Here is a 20,702-nt window from a genome sequence, read left to right on the forward strand (position 1 = left end):
AATCCTGGAGGACTAGCGCTTTGTCATTCATCACTCTAACTATTGATACAGCCGAGGGAATTGGCTCTTAAGAAAATCTCAAGTCATGTTGGATATATCACACGTTCGGAGAATGGTATTTGATCAGTAATTATGTATTTATAATCCGGATGAATTATATAAATCCACTGAGTGGGGTATCTCTTCTGAAAGAATGATTTTAACAAATAAATAATAAATGTGCTGTAGTTATGCGTGCGATAACTAAATCAGTAGTCAGTTTGTGCATTTAAAGAAGCGCTTTGATAACTAAATAATAAACGTGCTGTATGTAGTTATCAAAGCAATAACTGAGGTAATAATCAGTCGTTGCATCTATCGATACCCTAAGCAGCAACAGATGAACGACGTTACTAAAAAAAATAAGTTTGGCAATATACCCTTTCATAACACAATTCGCCTGAGTGCCACATCTGGCCCGGCTTTTAAAGCGATGAGTAATGGACTCCTCGCGTAAGACATCTTTTTTTTTTATACTTTTTAAAAGGGGAGGTCCGATCAAGTCTATATTTGCCTCGTTATTCACGCGTGTGGTCAGGACTGAAGAGAATGACACAAGCCGAGTGATTGCGTCATCGTTACGCAATCTGACCAACACACGCGTTTCCTCTCTGGGTCCCCAGAAATCGACTCAGGTTTGTTGTCGGTGCAAATGTCTGAATCACCTTTGTCCCTGTAGAGATTAAATGCTAAGTGCTCTTCTTTTTTATTAGCTTGTTTTTCGGTACATTTTCATCCATTCAAGTATGTGAATGATAATATGCATTCGTGTGTACATGCATTCATAGTACATACTTGTATTTGAATGTATAATATATACACTTACTTATAACTCTCTAGATATTGCTATGAGTATTAAACCACATTTAACTTTGGTCAGTTTTCAGTGACCATCGAAATTGGTAATTTCATGTTTTGTGCCCAAGCCCGAATGTCAAAAGGAAAGGAAAGGGGCTGGAAACAGACTGGCCCTTACCCAAATGAAAGGTAATATTTCCTGTTCTTGAAATTTGAAGAACTGAATTTAAAAAGCGAAAGTTGAGTAAGTATGCAATGGCTTTCTGGAAGCGAAAAGGATCTTTCTTGTTTGTTCTCCCGGGGTTGGGGCGGGGTAGTTAGAGGATCGGGAGGGTAGGGGAGACATGACACATCCACCTTCCTCCTGCAAACCTGTTTGTGTGCCCAGGTGGGGGCGGGGTAGGTAGGGGATCGGGAGGGTAGGGGAGACATGACGGGCAGCGCCGGGTTCCAGCGCGCGCCATCAAGCTCGTAAGATATAATGACCTGCTCTTAGGAGGCCCTTTTCATGAACTGTTAATGAAGATAAAGTGATGATTCTGGGGCATCAGCATAGTATTAAGTCCTGTAGTCTGCTAAAGCCTTTTGACTATCGACTGTTGAGTGCATCTCTTACAAGATTTAATATTCAGCTACGCGGGCTGTGAATTATAATCATAGTAGACTTTCAGTATTCAGTTTATCATTCTATAATGCATAAGTTATTTTGAATATATACATATATTTCATATCGTAAATATCCATTTTACGTAATAGAAGAGAGAGAGAGAGAGAGAGAGAGAGAGAGAGAGAGAGAGAGAGAGAGAGAGAGAGAAACTTTTTGAACTGCAACTTACGTCCTTTGGACTGCTCATCTTCTGCTTTTAACGTGCCTGTTTTTCCCATTTGTATGGGGTAAGCACGATGCCTTCTTTTTGAAGGACTTATCTGATCAGCTATAATTCATACTTTCTCTGTCGCCAAATTCCTTTCCAATGGTTCAACTACGCAGTCCTTTCTCCTTCTTTTGCCACTCTTTCGTCTCCCTGATTTCCTTAATAAGAGGCTGTTCTTTTCTTCCAATATTCCTAAACCATTGTTAATCATTTTATCATACTATATTTTTGTTGGTTTCCTGACTCGTGCCGCTTGTTCCCTTATGAAGGTTGGTGCTTTTTTTCCTTCTGCTGTTGCAAACTCGTATATTCGCTTTGTTGGTGATTTAGTTTCCTTTTTTTTTTTTTTTTTTTTTTTTTTTTTTTTTTTTTTTTTTGCTGCTTTACATAGAGTCCATTTCATCTATTTTATGGCTTCTTGTGTCTTTAAAGGAGAACTTTTTAGTAAAAGGGTGTCTTTATAGTATTGTGAAATGGTTAGAAATTCTATATCTGCTTAATATACTGTATATAATATTACAGCTACAGTTCCGTGTGAGAATTGGAATTACCATAGTATAGATTTCAACAAACTTACCCCCCCCCCTTTTTTTTTTTTGCTGCTTTACATAGAGTCCTTTTCGTCTATTTTATGGCTTCTTGTGTCTTGAAAGGAGAACTTTTTAATAAAAGGGTGTCTTTATAGTATTGTGAAAGGGTTGGAAATTCTGCATCTGCTTAATATACGTAATATACAGATACAGTTCCGTGTGAGAATTGGAATTACCACAGTATAGATTTCAACAAGCTCCGCAGCACTTGGTAATGGTATCTCTTCCTCCAGATGTCTCGATCAAGTTTTAGCATGTCATGATCCTCATCATGTTAGAGTGGAGTTGTGTTTATTACAGAGCGAGAGAGAGAGAGAGAGAGAGAGAGAGAGAGAGAGAGAGAGAGAGAGAGAGAGAATGCGGCGAACTAATTAATGTTAAATGAAGTTGCTTTCAGTTGCTCACTCATATACCTTGCTATGCATAAGGCAGTCACTTACTACCGTTGTGTTGGAAAGCACCTAGGTTGGTTAGTTAATATGTCCCGGTTGCTGTTTTGCTGTCTTTAATCAAAAGCAAAGCTGCTAAGATTATCATTAATATCATATCTATTATGAATTTTGAAACCTATCATCACTTGCTCCCGAGCCAGTTGTGTAATCGGGTGTGGAACAGACCTAGTTACATATGAAAAATTGACTTGCGAATTCTCTCTCTCTCCCTCTCTCTGAGTATTTTCTGTGTTGGCGTTGGCGCAACAAGGCAGTTGAAAAGAATTACCACGATGTATTACATTTCCTCTTGTTTTATTTTGCGTCTTTATGTCTTCACTCTGCCAGTGATGGGATAATGGGTTCTAATGAAGCCTGTGAGTTACAGAGGTCATTCCGGACTGAGTACCGAGTAGGAAGGGAGTTGTGTGGATGCGTCGCTCTCGTGTGGGATATCGTTAGCAACTTTGAAGGTTAGCAGATGCATACTGCTTTATCTTTCATGAAAGAGGGGACTGTGCCTTATAACCTCGTAAGAGTATGGTATACGCTTGAACAAGGATGGTTCTTGAAATCGATATCTGTTCATAGTGATATTCAGGTTTTATTAATTCTCAGATTATGTGGGTGCGTCTAGTGAATTGCCTTTTTTCAAAGTGTTTAAAATTGTGCTTCATTCGTCGTGAAGTGTTATCGTTACGCTTTATGAAAAAAGCAAAGGAACAGTGACAAGAGAGGTCTGGTAAGGTATCTCGTTACGCTGGTCAATAAGAACCGATTGCACAGATTCACCCCAGACTTTGTCCAAACGTATTTACTTGTTTATTTTCTCCAATTACTATTTAATAAGGGTTTGCTTGTCCGGGGAAAATTTAGAATAAGCAGGATTATTTTGGTACTTTTGGGATCATTGTAAATAGAAAATTAGTATTTAATAAAATAATGTTTAATAAGATATTAGTTAAGAAATATTACATTTTTGTTTGTGTTTTGAATCTTCATGTATTGTATTCTCCTAATTCATGTCCTGTTTTTGAATTCTGGTTAAGGTTTTTTAAAAGCTACCATTTCTGTATCTGTGATTTATTTTAATTTTAGTCCTGGAAACTCTGAATGTCTTTTAAAAATTGCGTTTGTACTATTTGCCTGGGACATTTTCTTTATTCCTTATTGAATGACGTTCCTTTCAATTTTTTTTTTTTATTGAAGAATACTGCCCTCTGCCCTATGCACTTTTAGAAGTCGGTTTTGTACATAGGTATTTTTTGCTGCTTTCCTCCATTTCACCACATCCAGGATACCAGCAAGTCACCAAAAAAAGACAAATTTGTCACTGTAATTCGTCACGAAGGAAACGAGCGAATAACGTCACGGCAGGAATTCCACGGTAATACCGAGAGTCAGAGCGGCGGCGGCAATAGCGTCGCTAGCTAGTTAGCTAGCCCTTCCCTTCTCCTTCGAGGGACACCTTGATGACACTTAATAAGACGGGTGACATCACCAGCAGCCGAACACAAGGAGGGGCAGGATGAAGGGTATAAAGATTCATAATGCTCGGGTGGGTAGGTCAGTCGTTGGCGGTTCTTTAAGGTGTTGGCGCCGTCGGTTGTAGGGAGACTTAAAAAAGCGCTGGGTTACTTGGATACTGCGCCTGCGTGGCAGAGGAATTGGAACGCTCACCCTGCTTGCTTGTTCAGCGGTTTCGTACTGTTGTCGACTCAACAGCTTTTGAAAGCTTATATATCTTGAACTTAAGCCCTCACCATGGCTGCCACTGTCTCTCGGTGAGTTTCTTGCTCCATTTCTCTGTCCCTCTCTCTCTCTCTTTCTTCTTCTTCCGTCGAAAGGATAGTGATCACAGTGATTGGATAAATCTTAGGTTTTATAGACAATTATCATTGCAGTGATTGGGGGCGGGATTAACGTTTTATATCATAAATTAACAGTCCTGTGTCTTGAAGCATAAATTTTAACGAATGTAACTGATACATACTCAGTTAACCTCACAAGGTTTAGAGTAAAAGAACTTGTTTTATAGTTGCAGATCAGTGAAATTGTTCACCTACAGGTTGACGTTTCATTACAGACTTTTAATGTATGTCTGGAGGCAAAACCTTCATTCCTGAAGTAATCTCTAAAGAAAAAATCGGTGTACTAATTAACATTAAAAAAACACACAAAGCCGTCTACCTTCACATATCGGGATCGACGGCGTGAAGATATTTGAAACGAGATAGGCCTATCTGATAAAGGATGTTGGGCCAGACGAGTGACTACTGCCTTGGATGAATGCTTCAGTGGTGGGAGCGGGAGAGAAAATATACCAGACGTCATTAAAAACAGCTTGCTGAATCGAAGTCAATGTATGTGTTCATTTGAGCTTTAATTTGCTATCTGTTACGTCCGAATTCATAAACTGGCTTCAACCTAGTGTGACGATATGGGGGAAGCCAGTTAGCAAGGATTCGGACCACTTTACGAGTGTATGATAATATTAAGGAGCGAGAAAGAGAACGGAGAGCAGGTGTGGATGTAGTGAGATAGAGAGGGAAGGTTGCACACACACACACACAGAGGTAGGCTGTGTCCTTACAAGGTGGGCTGATATGACTCAGAGTGCCACGTTAGGACAAAGCTCACACACCAAGGTAACATAGGCGAGGCAGCTTTTGCTGGCCTAGACCATAACACAAGAGAGATGTGTGATGCGTTGGTCATCATTTTTCGATATTCATTTGGTGTGTCTCACTGTTTTTAGACCGATGGGATGATTGCAGTTAAAATGCGAGGTATACCAAAGAGCTGTAAAGATGTGAAAAGGGATGCTTAGATTATCGCCTTCCATTTCTGTAAAACATGACGGGAAAAGTATTAGTATTTTGCTAAATTTTTCGAACCCAAAAGATATTAGGACCGTTGCGTAATCGTAATTATGACCATAAATATATGTAATAACTAAAATAAAAGATGGATAAAAGCTAAAAAAAAGTTAGATAATAAAACGGAAGTAACTAACTACTCCCTAGGTACTCTCTTGAACAAAGGAAATCAACCCCATTACTGGGAATGCCCATGGTACAGGTACCAAAGGACACGGTTAAGGACATTGATTACAATTTCACTACCTGACATGGTCCAGGAACCATAAATGTCGAAACAGATACACCAGTCAGTCCAATCAAGACATTTGAAAGGAGAAGGATGTAGACCAACCCTGACTAACATAATGATGGTAGGCTTAGTGATGTACACCTTAGTGTCGAGGTACCAAATCTATGGAAAGCATTTGGTTTCTTATAGCAGGACGAAAATGTAAATGTTGCCTTTACGTTATTTTCATTTCTCGTATTTCCAGCTCATAATGACGTCATTTAGTTATGCTGAAATGTGTTATGACGTTTAGGGACAAATGATCTTTGTAAACATAGTCACTTCATGCTGCCCTCGGTAAAATTATTTTTTCTAGTTCTTTACGTTTTCCAGAATGCATAGAAGTAAATATCTGATCTGAATGTGTTGAGATAGGGTACAAAGTAATAAGTCTAGGCTTTGGATTAACAACAGGTGGGGGTAATGTTGTTTATCAGATGAAGTTGACAGAAGATTAGATTACGACATTTGCCATAGGAATTTTCCTGTTTGATAACTCCTGAGCCGTAGATCCAGTTGTTTATCGAACGTCATTAAATTTTGCCGCGATGATAGACGGGGTTCTCCGCTGATTTTATCATTCTCGTTTAGTCAGGCTTGAGAAAACTGATGTTTTAATTGGAAGGTAACAAAAGTAACAAGAAATGTTGTGGTTTAAATCTACTAAGGAGGTGAACAGTACATCAGAGAACGAATCAGGTGCGACTTTTATTTGGCTCTATCGTCAAACCAGTCTATGGAAACATAGTTTACAAAAAAAAATATGAGGTTATTGTTGTTAATATTATAAACATAGAGTCGAAATTCTTCTGCTAGATGAGTAATTTTACTTGTGTAACGTATTCTCATTGTATGCTAAAATTCTTGGTAGGAGTTAGAACCTTCATCTTCAAGTAGAGAGGAGACTGCTGCGTGCCGGTATCGGGTACTGCGGTATTAACACTGATATAAACTCGGATTTGATTCAGAACAGATGTAGGTTATAACAAGTATAGGATGTTTAAAACAAGATTTTTTTTTTTTTACTCTTATTGATGAGTCTTCTATTGAATCAGAATTTTTTTTTTATTCAAGAAGACTGATTAAGACATTCCTGTGCTATTTCGTCATTTTAACGTTCTTGGTTTTTCTTCTTGTCTCGAGCTTCATAATATATAGCGGGCTGTTCTTCAAGAAGAATTCCGCTTCATTGTTTAGAATTCAAATGGACAGATGAAACTTGTTGCAATGAATCTTTTAAATTGCCCAGTTTAAATGCCATTCAGGAAGTTCGTAATTTACTACCATAGAGCAACACCAATGTAGGCGTAAGCTATTTTCGATAACTAAAGCGGATGTTTTAGATATATTGATTTTGATATTATTATTATTATTATTATTATTATTATTATTATTATTATTATTATCTGAAAAATTAAAATATCATTATTATTATTATAAAACTTAGCAGTAATTATAGCATTGGGAAGCAGTAATAATAGCAGTAGGTACAACAGGTGAAAATCTATCACCTCAGACTTTCAGTTGAAATCTGTTTACCCTAAAGAAAGTGCTACTTTCTAGATAATATCTAAGTGTTATAATTACAGTAAATGCCTTCGTAAGCACAGGTGTATCCACAACCTTGTAAAGATTTTATCAAACTGAACATCGGAATGAGGAATAAAAGGGCAGAGATCCATCCCGCCCGTTTGGAATTCTCCGCGCATGCGTCCTTGTGTGTCTTTAGTGTTAGTGATACCCGGGAGGATGGACGTTTGCCCAAAGGGCCTAAGCAAGTGGTTTGATGATGTCTTTCACTCGTCGCCCACAGGGAGGAGGTGGTCGAAAGAGGCGGTGTTATGTTGCAGACTTTACTCGGCACTTTCAACCTTCCAGTCCGCCATATTTGTTGTCATTGAGGCCCCCCCCCTCTCTCTCTCTCTCTCTCTCTCTCTCTCTCTCTCTCTCTCTCTCTCTCTCTCTCTCTCTCTCTCTCTCTCAGACTTTGCCGTTTTGATGTTACCCTTGAAGTTTCATCCTCAGGCTTGGGTATGCTGTCAGTGCCATTCTGTGCTCAGTAGTTCCTGTTTTATGTTTATCATGATAAATACATTGTGTCACTTTTGTTATTCTAGAGATTGTCGTCTTTAAATACACAACACCTATTCTGGGTGCGTTTAAACGTGAAATTTCTGTCTGTTTCTCAATTGACAAAGTTCTACCCGCCAGATAGGTTTTAAAAAAATTAACTATTGTTACACCCTACAGTACTTTCTGTACTGTAATTCATTTGCTCTCTTACCTTCTATCCCTCTGTGCAAGGCTCTCCCCCCCCCCCAATAACATAGCAATTTTATCTCGGCTGTGATGTACATTTACGTATGTACATCCATACTGGTACGTGTTTGCAGAAACTGTCAGAAAATGGAAAGAAACATTACCGAAATTATAAGAAAATGGGAAGAAGCATTACCGAAATTGTAAGAAAATGAGAAGCAGCATTACCGAAATTGAAAGAAAATGGGAAGTATCAACGAAACGTAAGAAAACGGGAAGATGCACATTGATACTTTCAAGGTAATGTACATTTTCCCTCGAACGATGCTTTCGTCCGCAGATGTAATGGGATATGTCCTTTGTGGCTGAAAATACAATACGAAAGAATTCATCTGAATGCAGACAAGAGATTACAATTTCTTTTGATAGGAGACCTGTGTCAGTTTACCTACACTTCTTAGTATGCAGAAAAAGTCGACCATTTTTCTTGATGTTGAGCAGTGTTTTTATTCATTTGAAGTTCCCGATTACACGCAGACATAAACACACTATGTGTGCTTGGGGACTCTGTGACTGAATGGTACAGATTTCGCGTCAAATTATATAATATATAATATGTATATATATGTATATATATATGTATATATATATATATATATATATATGTGTGTGTGTGTGTGTGTGTGTGTGTTATATATATATATATATATATATATATATATATATATATATATATATATATATATATATATATATATATATATATATATATATATATATATACATACATACATATACATATATACAGTATATATATATCTTTTTCTCTGCATCTTTCCCCACTTCTGTGTGGGGTCGATGTTTCTGACAGCTTTCCTCCACCTGGCTCGGTCAAGCACATCATCCTCTGACAGTTGTTTGTCTCTCAGTTCTTTAACTACATCCATCCACCTACGCTGCTGTCTTCCTCTTGCTCTCCCACCAGCCACCTCCATCTTCATCATTCTCCTCCCTGCATATGTCTCATCCCTTCTCATCACATGGCCATACCACTGCAGTCTTCTTTTCTGGGTTTATTCTTTCATTATTGATCCTGTCCATTTTTGTTACTCCACACATCCACCTAAGCATTTTCATCTCTACTGCATCCAATTTCTTCTCTTGTACTCTCTTTACCGGCCATATTTCTGCTCCATACCTCAAAGCTGGTCTCATTACAGTCTTATACACTCTTCCTTTAACCTTTATGTTGATTCTGCAGTCACACAAGACACCTGACATCGTTCTCCAATTTTTCCATCCAGCCTGGCACTGAGTGTGTTATTTCTACATCCAAATTTCCATCATCAGCCACTGTTGAACCGAGATACCTAAATTTTTCTACCCGGTTCAACCTTGTCCCTTTCATAATAATCTCGGAGTCTTGATCTTCATTAAAACTTAGGTATTCAGTCTTCTTCCTACTGATCTTTAATCCTCTGCCTTCCAGTACCTTCCTCCATTGCTCTAGTTTTGACTCCACTACCCCTCTGTTGGTGCTGCATAACATGATGTCATCTGCAAACAACATGCACCAGAGGAATTGATCTCTTATTCCTTGAGATAGCTCATCCATTATCAGGTCAAAAAGATATGGACTTGAAGCAGACCCCTGATTTAAACCAACTCTTACTGGTATCCACTCAGTCAACCCAACACTGCTTCCAACCTGCGCCCCTGCTCCTTCATACACATCTCGAACCAACCTCACACACCTCTCCAGTGTTTCCCCACACTATATATATATATATATATATATATATATATATATATATATATATATATATATATATATATATATATATATATATATATATATATATATATATATATATATATATATATATATATATATATATATATAGTAGTGAATTTAAGATGATGTTGGTAAAGTACATATTTTTAAGGAAAATCATGATTAATAATAAATGAAGCCCCCTAAAAGACTGATCTTCATGAATCATCATGAAAAAAAAACACAGGAAGTATGTTTACCATCTTTATAATAATATTAAAGGAAAGCATAATTTGAAAAATGTTAAAAATGAAAGTTAGCCACCTCCATACCCAGGTACATGGAAGTCTTTTTCATCTTGGCATTATGTATTTATTAATTTATGTTTTCTTATTTAGTGAGTGAGATCTTTTCTTTCCGTATTTCCCTTTACCTCTTACTTCTTCCTAATGAACACCATATTCTTTGGAAGCTTGAATTTCAAGTCAGTGGTCCCTGTGGGCTTGTTCCAGATGAATAGAGTTCATCTGAACAACAACGACAACAACAACAATAATAATAATAATAATAATAATAATAATAATAATAATAATAATAATAATAATAATAATAATAATAAATATACCATATCCTTTGTAAACTTGAATTTCAAGTCAATGGCCCCAGTTGTGGGCTTGTTCCATATGAATAGGGTTCACCTTCTGAATATTAATGATAATTAGTGTTAAGAGATACAGTTCGTGACAGAAGCACTGTACCAATGTTTCTCCTCTTTCAGCCGAAGCTTTAGCAGCACAGGAAGCAACACTCTATCATGGCTTCAGATGCAACAGCGCAAACTCGCTGAGCGCAGAGAAGCCAAAGTTCGAGCGGAAAGGGGACCCCAGGAGGCAAGAATGCTCTCAGAACTCCGCACCCGAATGAATCAGGTAATGCAGATGTTTATAGCCATTAAACTGAACCACTTGCATTTCTCTGTCAACTAGAAGGCGAGGGTTGTGTCGTTTGGGACGTTGCATTTTATACATTTTAATATTTTGATATTAAAGATGGCGTTACTTGAACATTATTTAACATTGCTTTCCTTTCACTTTTTTAACATTCAGGGAAACCGTGAAAAAGTTAGCAATGCATAAAATCCATGTACTGTACAATCATGCATAAAGCATACAGATTTCAAAATGTATAGGTGCCAAGAAAATGCTTTTTTTGTTTCATCACAACCCTATCAATTATATTAAGAGAGTTCTGTATTTTCAGTAATTATAATATGTACTCTTGGTTACAGCAACAACGCACTACTACCCCAAGTTCTCGAGACGAGGACGGTTATGTCAGTGACACCACACTTCTGTCAGAGACTTCACGTGAATCTTCGCCCGTCAAGACACTAGCACCCTTAACGATAAATACTGGAGTGACATCATCATCAACAATGCCCCAGAAGCCTCCCATTGGCCATTCTACGCCAGCCAGGGGCAACTCGGCTCCTTCATCTCCAATTCTGCCTACCAGGTCAGCTTCCCGGGAACGAACTGTCAGGTAAGGTTATGATATAACCTTATGGTAGCAGGACGGAGTCTTCAATTCTCTCCAGCATTTACCTAGACATTTACTATAACGTAGGCCAACTGTACATTTTTCAGCTCTAGGAAGAGCCTTAGTAGGGTAGATGTAAGCTAAATAAATGTGCCCTTTTATATCAGAAAAAATGTTCCATATCAAATTTTCATTACGTATAAAAAAAAAAATTTTAATGCACTGATTTTTCCCTATACAGACACAACCCACCTCCAAGTAACCAGCGAAGTCTTCCTAGAAAGCATTCTGATACATCGCATGATAGAGAGCGACCTTTCGTAGCAGTTAAGAGAGCACATGAAAATGCTAAAACTTCCGAACCAGTGGTAAGAAAGGGGTTATTATGGCAAATTTTAATTAATTTTTGTATTTCTTACATATCCATAACATAGCAAGCAAGTTATGCACTGTTATGTCCATCACTTGTACAAATTCAGCACTTCCTGAATGGGGATAAATATACGGGCAAAAAATTAAGTAAAGCTTAAAATAATCTTTTGTCCTGGCCTCATGCTGTAAATGAAAACACTTGCTGGTATAACCAATTATACTAATAATGAATACCCTTCTACAGTAGACTAAAAATTATGGTACTATTCTTTACTCGGTAACTTGTATAAATAGTGACTGTCTATATATCATTAAAAAGGCAGTTTATGAACAATTTTGCCTGGTGACAAAATTGTATATAATGCATATAATCTATATCTTATTATTATTAGTATTATAATGACTGTTATTCTCAATATACACTCATACTAAGGAAGCACTTGAGAATTTGTCTAGCCAGCTTTCAGTAAAAACATTGTTCATATGTACCTTGTATGGATTATTGTTTCAAGGTTTGTTTGGGGTAACCTTTCAGTTTTCTTGGTAGAGGTGAATTAATAGCTTTCTGTATCACCAGTAACATGCTTATCATAAGCGTTAACTCATTTTAACTATATTACATGTCTATACGTATGTACTGTATGTACTATATTCTATAGAAAGCAGTTTGGATATGGCCTTAAACTTTCATTCTATAATATCACTGACTTCTAGATCTTTTTTTCTTGTCTTTAGGCTGTGCATTCAAGCAGGTTATCAAATACTGCATTGTGTAAAAATCTAGAAGTCAGGATTCAATCAGTCAGATGAATATTTCGTACCATGAACCTCTTAAAATTTGCCCTCATCTATATGGTGCATATCAAATTCTTCAATTTAAGTGTACTGTATTCAAAAGAAATACTTACCACACAGATGTGAAGTTGATTTTCATCTTTACTTCACACCATTTTTCCATCCATGCTGTGCCCAAGCTAGAGTTCAGATGGGTAGATTTGAGATGGTCTGTTCATCTCTTGTGTCTTGTGTCATCACTATGAACATTATCTTCTGTGTTAACTAACAGTCAACAATCTTTTTAATACTGTACTTCTCTTTGTTTATTATAGCTCAGCATTTGATATTTTCACTTTAGGATTTTTGTATATATTGGTTCATCCTACATGGTTCTAATTTATTTTCTTGTTCGAGGCTCATAAGGAGAAGGGTATTGTAACCTGTACAGTATTATTAAAAGGACACTGCAATCATCAGCACACATTTGCAATTCACTTAATATGCAAAATTAAAGGCTAAAAGGTGTTAAATGGCTGTAGTTGACAAGGTAACCCATTCCGTCTGTTTTTATTCTGTTAGGATTCTTCATCGGCTTTAAGCCAGCTTCAGACCTCACCTCATGGCCATATCAACTACACATCATACGCTTCATCCAGTACAACTGATGGCCTACTTACAACTGTCGTTTCCTCCTCAAACCAGGTACTGTCCTATAATGCTTTAGACCTCCTTAATAGTGTGTGGATAATGTGTACAAAAACTGGCTTTTGAAGAGCATGGTGTTTGAGTATGGTGCAATTTAAGAGTGACAGCATGGAATTGCAGCATATTGCTTACTCGACAATAATATAGTACAGTATGTGAAGTGAGAGTATTTTGAACTACTGTATTATACATTTTCATATTCAGTACCTGTAGTGCACTTCATTTTAAAATATGTGATGTACTGTACTGTGCAATTGAAATTTTGTACAGTTCAGTATTGTGATATAACTTATTAATAAGAACTGCACTGTATATAATAAGGTTAGAGATATAGCTTTAGAAAAGCATTCCTAATATTTTTTAGCCTCTTTTATTTTAACCGTTAGAAAAGCATTAGTATATATTATTTCATAGCTCTTGTTTTTACTACTGGTATTTTGTTGTTAGGTAAAGTGGTCTGAAGATGTTAATGAGGAATACAGTAAATTTTTATAAATTGGTATTCACTTAGAATTTCATAACACATGTAATACAGAAGAAAAATAGCAAGTGAATAATCAGTGGCATATTAATTTTTTATTCAGTTTTATTATGAAGAATTGTTGCCAAAGAAATGCAGGGTAATTACAGCACTGTATTTAATGTAATGTTTAGAAAACTCTTCTGTAATGCATATATCCTATATCCTGAAATCCTCAAATGGTGAATCTTTTATGTGATGATACATAATAATGCACCATTGATATTAGATGATTTTTATTTTAAAATTTAAATTTTAGACTAGGTCAGCAAAATACAAGGAGTTGTTGCAACAAAAGCCTTTGCACAGATCTGGCCTTCCAAGCCAAGTTCAATATAACATAAAGCCCTCACAGTTGTTATTAAGAAGGTTAGACTGCCTCTTTGAAAGAAATGATTCCTACCTCACTCACATTGTGCTCAAATCATCCTATTCCACTTAGTGTAGACCCAAAGAGATACAGGAGATACTGCAGTACCTATGAGCTCTTCTTTAGTCATAGGTTTATATTTTGTCAGATACTTCATATTAGACAAAGAGATCTTTTCTTCCTCCTTTCCTCTTGCCGATTGATACTTTGTAAATGCAGTAAATAGGATTTGAGCCCAATGTGTAATTGTTACCAATGTCAGCATGGTATAACGTCCAGATTGAGAAAACGGATTTTGCGGAAATAACATCCTGTATTTATGAATTTTAAACTTATTTAAAAAATTATCAGGGTGTATAGCTAGATGTTTGAGTAGTTTAAAGACTCCCAACTAGATTTTAGTCTTTTAAAAGTTAAATACTGTTTTATAACACAAACCAAGGAGTTTCATACTAACCCATAAGTCATATACATACTTAAATTTGTGTACTGAATGCTCTTGTGTTCACCAGTCTTCTGTCTGTCAGGCAGAAGGTAGTTTTGTCATGTATGCACCATCATGATCCACAGGTATGTTTAGCCAATAATCTCACTTTTGTGGAGCTGGAAGGAGGGCACTTTTTATGTTTAATAGTTTCCTTGGAAGAAACTTTTTTATGTTTTAAAAACTAGTACTGTAATTACAAATATGCCTGAATTGCTCTTCAGAGAGGAGGGGAGGCAAGATCCTGGATCCTCAGTGTTTTCTGTACGTCTATAGGGACCAGTAGAGTACATGGGGATTGTAAGGGGTCAAGAACCAAGCCTTTGGTAACTTATAGTTTTGTGAAAAAGCAACTGGCTATCAGGAAGTATTCTTTTAATAGAAAAGGAAGTACAGCCAGTTCCCACGTTACGTCGTTAACCCCAATTTTTCAGTGCCATAAGTGGATATACAGTGCCGTTACCAAGACTTACAGTGCTTATGGTGCTGTAACGGTGCTTACGGCACTGTTGACGGCGCTGTAGGCGCTATTTATATCCATTATGACCATGATCCTTTGGGTTACAGCAATTTTCAGCTTATGGCAAACCGCCGGGGACTGCCTATACATAGCATAAACATGAAACAGTATCAGATTATCCCAAAAGTTCATGCTTTGACTACTATGAATAGAGTTGAAAATAAGATGTGATGAAATGGAAGATGATGAATCCACAGCTTCTTCCCGTACATGTGAAACATAGCCTGCCACGTCTACAAGTCCCAAATACAAGTCTAACCATTTATGAATGTTCTCTCGGCTGAAAAGTAGCTAAGGTAAACTGTCATTGCCAGGCACCTGCACATTAAAGAACGATGAGCCTGGGAAGAACAACGATTTTTTTTATTAAAAAAACTGCTAAGCTACTCTGCTAATATTGAAAACGAGTGAGGAGTGACTATGGGTTGGAAAGTGAGGTTATTGATTTAGATATATCCTGTACATGTGTATCCAAATGATGCATGATTGGAGAGGTAACCTTCTGTCTAACAGAAAAGAAATTGGTGAACCTGGGAATATTTGTGACACATTTATAGGCATATATATTATTGATGGGATTATGATGAATAAAACTAAGCTTAGCATCTCTAGTTTGAGAACATTGGAGAAAACTGAACAAAACTTCTTGCACTGCATGGTGGTTTTGGATTTATCCTGACATGTACTGGTGAGCTTGTATCATGGCAAGATGTACTCAAAGACTTTCTCCAGGCCTAAGTTCTTTTGTCTTTGAGCCAAATTAAGTTTTATTGATTTCAATTTGATATTTACTTTGCCTAAGTAAGCTGGCCTGTGGTACTTAACTTTGCTGTGATGTAACCTCACCTTCTGTATACAAATTGATGCCAGTGTTAATCGTTCTTGGTTGGGATATACTGAATATTTCATAATCATGTATAACTCTTCAGATTTTAACATTTTCTATTATTTCTTAAAGTGAAACCACTGATGAGGTATTTAAGCATGGGACAAGAGAGCATCGTAACTCACTATTACGTAGTTATACTATTTTTATGCAGTTACAAACCCTTGCACTACAAATGCCTTTGTCATGTGTAATTGTGCAAGACCAAGGCATAATTTAAAAAGCATTGGTTTGTCTGTTACAAAAGAGTGATTTTAATTATATTAGAGATATCATGAAATTTTCCAATTTATACTGTACCGAGTATTTTTTATTTCTTAGCATCAGATGTTAAAAGAAGAATCTTTTAAAGACAATTTTATTGTACAGCACCTTTTTTTTATTTTTAAATCTTACTGAGTCTATAGCCTTAGAAATATAGTGAACTTATGTTATTAAAGTACTATACTAAATTCTCTCTTCCTCTTTGAAGTTCTGACATATAATATATATCTTAAATTGTCAATGCACAGAGGTTTTTTATTTGATTATAGTAATAGACATTTCATACAACTAAATGTGTATTGTAATTGCTCTTTTTATCTAGTTAACTGATTGACCAAGTAATACAAATGACATTTGAAACACGAAGCAGGAAGGTTATATTTAAAAGGGAAAAGATATTGGCAGCATCTTATTACATAACGCATCAAATTAGTATACCCGTTACATTGTGATGCAAATTCATATATTTTATCTAAAGATTCATTGGCTTTATTTAGTGCATATGTGTGTTTTAAAGTACAGTAGACTCACAAATTGTGCAGATTTTTCATGAGCCTCTTTACTTTTAAATACTGTTATATTTAATTTGATTTTACAAAATTTTACTAAGAACTAGTAATCGGCATGAAAGATGACATGACACAACAAGAAATTTGCTGTGCTCAGCCACAGGAGAGCTGACCATAACATAAATACTTGATGGGTGGTTGAGAGGCCAGTGCATAGAGAATTGTATTGTGTCATAGTCATGGTAGATGTGGTCACAAAAACGGATAGAGATGTACCATTGCACATGAGGTCACTCCAGGCCCTTCTCATACAATCTGTAAATAACTAAGCTCTCCATATTCTGAGAGAGCAGTAACATTCTGCTGAGCAATCACAGAAAATGGGTGGTAAATGTTTGTCTAAAAGACTTTCAGCCAAGTATTAATTTTGAAAAATAATTAGGTACTGTCTTGAATAAAGAAGTTACACATATTTTGTATGCAAAACTGAATACTGTATGATATTGATTTCAGTTTGCGTGCATTGCAGATATTTCTGAATAGGGGAATATGATAAATTTTGGATAAAATGACCATTCCAGGTTGTTGGCATCATAACTGATTCTCTCTCTCTCTCACTGGCATTATAGTATTGATAAGTTGTCATACAAGCTTTAGTTTTCTCATTAGGATTCTGTACTATTAATGCTACTTTTCTTTATCAAATATAGACCATCTAAGAGTGCTCAGGATTACAAAATATACATGGAATAAGCAATATTTAATTTCTGAAATGTATTACAAGAGCAAATGGGAATGAAGGGGGATTTGAAAAGGTGTATCTATAGAATACCAAGATTTATGGCTGCAGTATGGGAGGAAGATTGTATTATGATTAAAGAATTGGGAGATGGGGTGCCTGGGGGCTGGACAAAAGATCAGAGATGGTTCAGAGATATGATAAGAAAGGATGGAGAGTAGTTAACCAAAAAAGCAGTAGAAAAGGCCTAGGAAATTATGGAAAAAAGAACCAGATCTAATAGAAGTTCAGGCAGAAGTACAGAAGAAATGCCTCATTTCATGCCTTATCCCCACAAGGGAAAAACCTGACATAAAAATGTTAATAGTGATGATGATAGTCTAGGATTGTAAATAGGGTACTCCCATTTTCCTATAAGCTATTTGTTTGTTTTGATCACATGTAAAAATATGTGATGTTTAGAAATTTTATTCAAATGACATACAGTACTATGTATTTACAGCAATTCAGGGATTATAAAAATGCCAGAAGTTATGCAGTATAGGTATTGGTTCAGATGATTTAGAAAATATGTAGACGGAGAGTTTTTTAGGATGCTGTACAATTTCCACATGTATTAATGGGTTATACACTTAATCATTGTACACAGTATGTTTTATGTAGTCTCTTTCCTTTAATAGTTTTACCTCTACCTACCACTGTACAACAAAATCATTTTCCCTGCATAAATTGTGCGTCCACTGTAAATTGCAATTTTGTAAAATTTAGTCATCATGTATGGTTACAAAGTATTAAAAGTATCAAATTAATACATCTAGATATATTTTAACTTACTTGCTAACACCTTGACACATTTCACTGAGAAGCATATGCATGTAATTTACTGGCTTAGAGTTATATTTCTTTGCATAGAAAATTTTTAAAATGAAATTGTTTGATGGCTGAGAGACCTTCCTGCTTGGTGCAGTAATTGCATGCTGACCTTAGTGCCATGAGTTGCGTGGTGTTTACAGGAGGGACTGGACTCTTTAGATGCCCTGAGTGCTACCCTTGCCAGTTTGGGCTCCCCTACTCATCCCCTCACCTCCACTACCTCACCGCCCAACCCTTTAAGCAGCACTACTACCACCACTACTACTACCATCACCACCACTGCTGTCACCAGTACTGCTGAGTCACGGCATAGTCTGACGGCTCAAACACCCCAGGTTAGCTACCCACATGGTAGTTATCCCTGATGAATCAGAAGTTGTGTATTTAGTGCTGCTGTAGAGCTACAGTTTTAGTCATGCTATCTTAAAAGTTTATCAGCATTCACTATGCTTTAAGAAAAAATCAGAAGTTCCTTTTTAAACGTAGAAGGGAGTGGGTACCATATTCAATGTGTTCATCAGAAATAAGTTTGTTTACCTAACATATGAGTAATTTTTTTTACAGTAATTTCTAAAGTGCTCTAAACTTAAGTATGTACTGTATTGTTTTTGTGTTCTGTAAGCTGTAGGACACACCTTAATTTCTTATATGATAGCTATTCGAGTATGAAGTGACAGTGTTTGTAGCATAAGCTGAATATTATTCAAATAATTTACTTGGATCTGTGAAGCCCTTGATAAGCATGGTTCTCTATGTAATGGTCATTAAAGTTTTAAGTAGTGTAAATTTGCATGACAATTCAGCAGCATGTTTTCTATAAGCATTTTTGAAGCATTTCAACTCTTAATTTTAGTTAGTTTCACATATACCAGCTCTAAACAGATGATATAGCCATGTATAGCACTGTATAGTAAAACTCAGGTGTAAAATAATAACTAAAGTTTTACTACATAACATGAAACTGATAGCAAAAACTCCTGTTAATTTTGGAGGAATCATTTAAACAGAACTGCCTAATATGTCAGTACAGTACCAAGGTTTTACTGTACAGTTACTTTTTGTCTATTAAAACTTGCAGTTCACTTTGATGTTTTCTTAAAAAATATTAATACATGTTAGTAACAGTCAATAATTCTATGTCCAGAGCCGAGACGACAGTGCTTGGCAGAGTGACACAGAGAGCAGCTTTGGAGGTACCCGTCCAATAACGCCAGGGTTTCCTCCAGCAACACCTACCACTCCATATTTGAACCAAGGGCTTCCACCTAAAAGTCCCACAATGCAACGGTGAGTACTCAGGAACATATTGTGTTTGGTTTACTCCAACTTTTTTCTGCTGAGAGCATGCTTTGGCAGGTTATGTATTATCTTCACTTCAAAAATAGTAAAGGCCAACTTGATCTTGTATGAAGTTAGTCCAGATTCGTGCCTGAATTTTTTATTTTTTTTTTTATCTTTTTTCTTAGATTTTGCTTGCTAGAATTTTTAAACTTTCATTCTGCCTGAAACTCAAAAGTTTAGCAAATCTGTTTTGGTTCTTGTAGGTTTCACAACTGAATTACCTTTCCCAGTAAACTAAAAATAAGTGCAATACTGTGTTCTAATTTTTTCCAACCCTTGATAACTTTTACTGGAACATTTGAAATGTGCTAAAAATAATAATAAGAAATCAGTCAGTATTTCAAATTGCATGTTTTCTGTGTACCTTTGTGTATATTACTGTATTATTATTACCCCTTCATATGTTGAACCTTGCCAATAATGTATTTAGAAATTATAATGTACAATTTAGACATATTAGAACAAACTCCAAAGCACGTAAAATTCCTCTGTGATATATTCAAGTTCAGAATGTGAAATTCCAGTGTTTTCACAGCTGAAAAATTTGCACATTGTATGGTAGTAATTGTTTGATTTATTGTAATCCTTCTAGTGATGGATTTAACTCTAATTGTATTTGTATTATCCTCCTCTTTCTCTTTCTCCATTGATTCTGCTAACACCTTGATGATCCCATGGGTGCCACTGACAAATCTGTGCCGCTGCTAACAAACGGGACTTATATACTGTATACATAAAAAAATTGTGCATGCTGCCTACCCTGCAATACTACAATGGACTTGCACTATATTTAAAAAAATAATTCTATGACTAACCCTTGATACCATGGAAATTTTGTCCTATGAACCCAATTTGAATTTGGACCATGGGTATCCCTGTGTTGATTC

At 36.2% G+C, this 20,702-nt stretch overlaps 1 protein-coding gene across 1 annotated transcript in view; it reads left to right on the forward strand.

Moving 5' to 3' along the window:
- The window catches only part of by (blistery), a 372,062-nt gene that overhangs the window by 339,904 nt on the left and 11,456 nt on the right, over window positions 1-20,702 (forward strand). The window contains 6 exon segments of the mRNA XM_067094246.1: window positions 10,695-10,845; window positions 11,205-11,458; window positions 11,697-11,823; window positions 13,184-13,306; window positions 18,615-18,809; window positions 19,619-19,761. Coding sequence (XP_066950347.1) covers window positions 10,695-10,845; window positions 11,205-11,458; window positions 11,697-11,823; window positions 13,184-13,306; window positions 18,615-18,809; window positions 19,619-19,761 — 993 coding nt within the window.

This window comes from Macrobrachium rosenbergii, chromosome 50 (genome assembly GCF_040412425.1).
Source record: "Macrobrachium rosenbergii isolate ZJJX-2024 chromosome 50, ASM4041242v1, whole genome shotgun sequence".
Taxonomy (NCBI): Eukaryota; Metazoa; Arthropoda; class Malacostraca; order Decapoda; family Palaemonidae; genus Macrobrachium; species Macrobrachium rosenbergii.